Raw genomic sequence first — 2,633 nt, forward strand, 5'->3', positions numbered from 1 at the left:
AAGACAGGTTGAGGAATCAAAGCAATAACAATGTTTAAAAGGACATCATCAGGGCCGAGCCTGTGGCGTACTCGGGAGAGTGCAGCGCTGGGAGCTCAGCAGCGCTCCAACCGTGGGTTCGGATCCTATATAGGGATGACCGGTGCGCTCACGGCGCTCACTGGCTGAGCGCGGTGCGGCCGGTCTCAAAAAGGACAAAAAAAAAAAAAAAGGACATCATCAGCAATGAAAAGAACAAATTGATTCTCCTGCTGTGCTATAGGATTCCGGTTCCCTAGGGCTGCAGTGAGAAGGCAATCTCTCGAGTACTCGCCTTGGCAAACGAGGGAATGACATGGCTTCCCCCAGAATGCTTGTTCTACCCTCATAGCTGTTGGGATTTCTTGTCATAGATTATTTATTCAGTGAACATCGGGAGGCAGATACCCCATAAGTCTGGATTATGCAGCGTGCCTTGCAGGCATCCTGCCCCCCACCTGAGGCCTGCCTTTTCCAGGCATTCAGAGAAGAATCATCTCCATACACCTCCATTTAATTGCCAATCTGACATCTTGGTTTCTGTTGTAGAATAAAGACCCCAAGATGGCTCGAGTTGCACTGGAATCTCTCTACAGATTACTTTGGGTTTACATGATTCGAATTAAATGTGAAAGCAACACAGCTACTCAGAGGTAAGGAATTGGCTTGTATTAATGGTAACCACATCATTAGGTTAATGGTGACCACATTTCTCAGCCACAGCAAAGGGTGTTTTCTTTTATTGCTACTTTCACTAACCCTGCTAGAAGCTGTTCAAAGCTGACAGTTTCTAAAAGATGCGGAGTCCTAAGAGCATTTCCAGACTGTCCTTAGTCACTGGCTCAGCAGTCATTACAGAAAATCCAGCCTCCACCAGGATCAGCGAGTTTCACTTCAGGGTTGCATGCGCCACTTTAACGAAGAAAACAGCTATAATTTTCCAACTGCCCTTAGTTTCCCAGAAAAACTTTTCATAGAGGAATTATGCTAATGCAAAAGGGTGAGGTGATTTGTTTTCTTTTTCTGAATTCTCTCTGATATTTAGATAAACTGAAACGCCTGCTATTTTCCCTTGAACAACTGGAGCTCAGCCAATGTTGCTTGTTTTCTCTCTTTCCCCTTATCTTCCAGCCGACTTATAACCATCATCACAACACTCTTCCCCAAAGGGTCTCGTGGTGTGGTGCCAAGGGACATGCCTCTGAACATCTTTGTGAAGATCATCCAGTTCATTGCCCAGGTAATGGAGAAGTTTCTGGCAGTGAGAATCTTCTAATTGCTTTTAAGCAGCCAGTCTCCTTCTTATGAAATCCTAAAAGATGAGAAGTCTAAAACAATATCTTACATGTTTAGACTTTTCAGAAAGGTTTTGAGTGTTTTCACACACAACCTATTCTTTTGCTTCAAAACAAATAGTGACGTGAGTACATCAAGTGTTTTCAGGACCTGGCAAACAAAGAAAGTGAGAAATAGTGGAAGTGACTCACTGAAGTCACAAAGCCTGTCGGCGAAAGAGCTTCTTGACTCTTCGTCTCTGTTTTTTCCTGATTCTCTGCTCTGGATTCTGCACATAAGGAGGAAGCAAAAGGTCTGAGGGAATCAAAAGACAATTTAGTGAAATTTAAGGAGTAAATAATTATGTTCTAATGTTAACCCTGTGAAAAAGAAGAATTTAATAGGAATATTACCATTTATCAAGCACTTAACTCTTTGCCAAGAACTGTTCTAAGTATTAATTTACTTAAAAACTAGGTCCAGTAATATTAAACATATTTTTAATAGGTACTATACTATTAAGACATGAGATTTTTACTTTTTAAAACACTTTGTCAGTAAATGACTTAACCCCAACTTTGACCTCCTTGTGATTTACAGAGGAGCAGAAAAACACTGTCATTTCTGTCCAGCCTCTGCCACAAGCCATCTCTATAACCTTAAACAAGTCAGAGAGGGCCGGCCCGGTGGCGCACTCAGTACAGTGCAGCGCTTGGGAGCGCGGTGGCGCTCCCGCCGAGGGTTCGGATCCCATATAGAGACCGGTCCGCTCCGGTGCGGGCGCGACACCAAGGGTTGCGATCCCGTTGCCGGTCGCAGTATGGGCGCGACACTGAGGGTTGCGATCCCGTTACCGGTCACGAAAAAAGACAAAAAGGAAAAAAAAAAAAAAACAAGTCAGAGAACATCCTTTTCCTCAGTTTCTTTATCTGTAAGATGGGGATGAGAATGATTGCCCAGTGTGCTTCAGATATCGTATGGATAAAGGGAAATGATAGGCATGAAAATACTGTTGATACAATTGATATTGATATAAAGATGTAAGGTTCAATTGTTACTTCACAGACTATTTACTATATGATATCTCTTTGTGTGCTTGGTGCAATGAAATACCTCTGTAATATTTGTACGTAGGAAAAGAACGCTACTTGCAATGTAGATGAAAGAGTTAATGTATCTTACCTACCTGTAGTTATAGTGTGGCTGAGAATGTGCTTTGATAATTCTGGAATATGTTATAAAATGAACCTGCCATATCTTAGTAGCCAGTGTCTCGAATTATTAGAATCTGGCTTAAGTGCTCTCATTTAAGTAATCTTAATATGTCTTATTTGTTTTTT

At 42.0% G+C, this 2,633-nt stretch overlaps 1 protein-coding gene across 1 annotated transcript in view; it reads left to right on the top strand.

The window, feature by feature from the left end:
* The window catches only part of LOC103598953 (protein furry homolog), a gene marked incomplete at its 5' end in the record, with an annotated part of 113,293 nt that overhangs the window by 44,520 nt on the left and 66,140 nt on the right, over positions 1–2,633 (top strand). Inside the window, 2 exons of the mRNA XM_008583022.1 lie at positions 568–671; positions 1,150–1,258. Coding sequence (XP_008581244.1) covers positions 568–671; positions 1,150–1,258 — 213 coding nt within the window. The remainder of the gene's footprint in view (positions 1–567; positions 672–1,149; positions 1,259–2,633) is intronic.

This window comes from Galeopterus variegatus, unplaced genomic scaffold, assembly GCF_000696425.1.
Source record: "Galeopterus variegatus unplaced genomic scaffold, G_variegatus-3.0.2 Scaffold2796, whole genome shotgun sequence".
NCBI classification, from domain to species: Eukaryota; Metazoa; Chordata; class Mammalia; order Dermoptera; family Cynocephalidae; genus Galeopterus; species Galeopterus variegatus.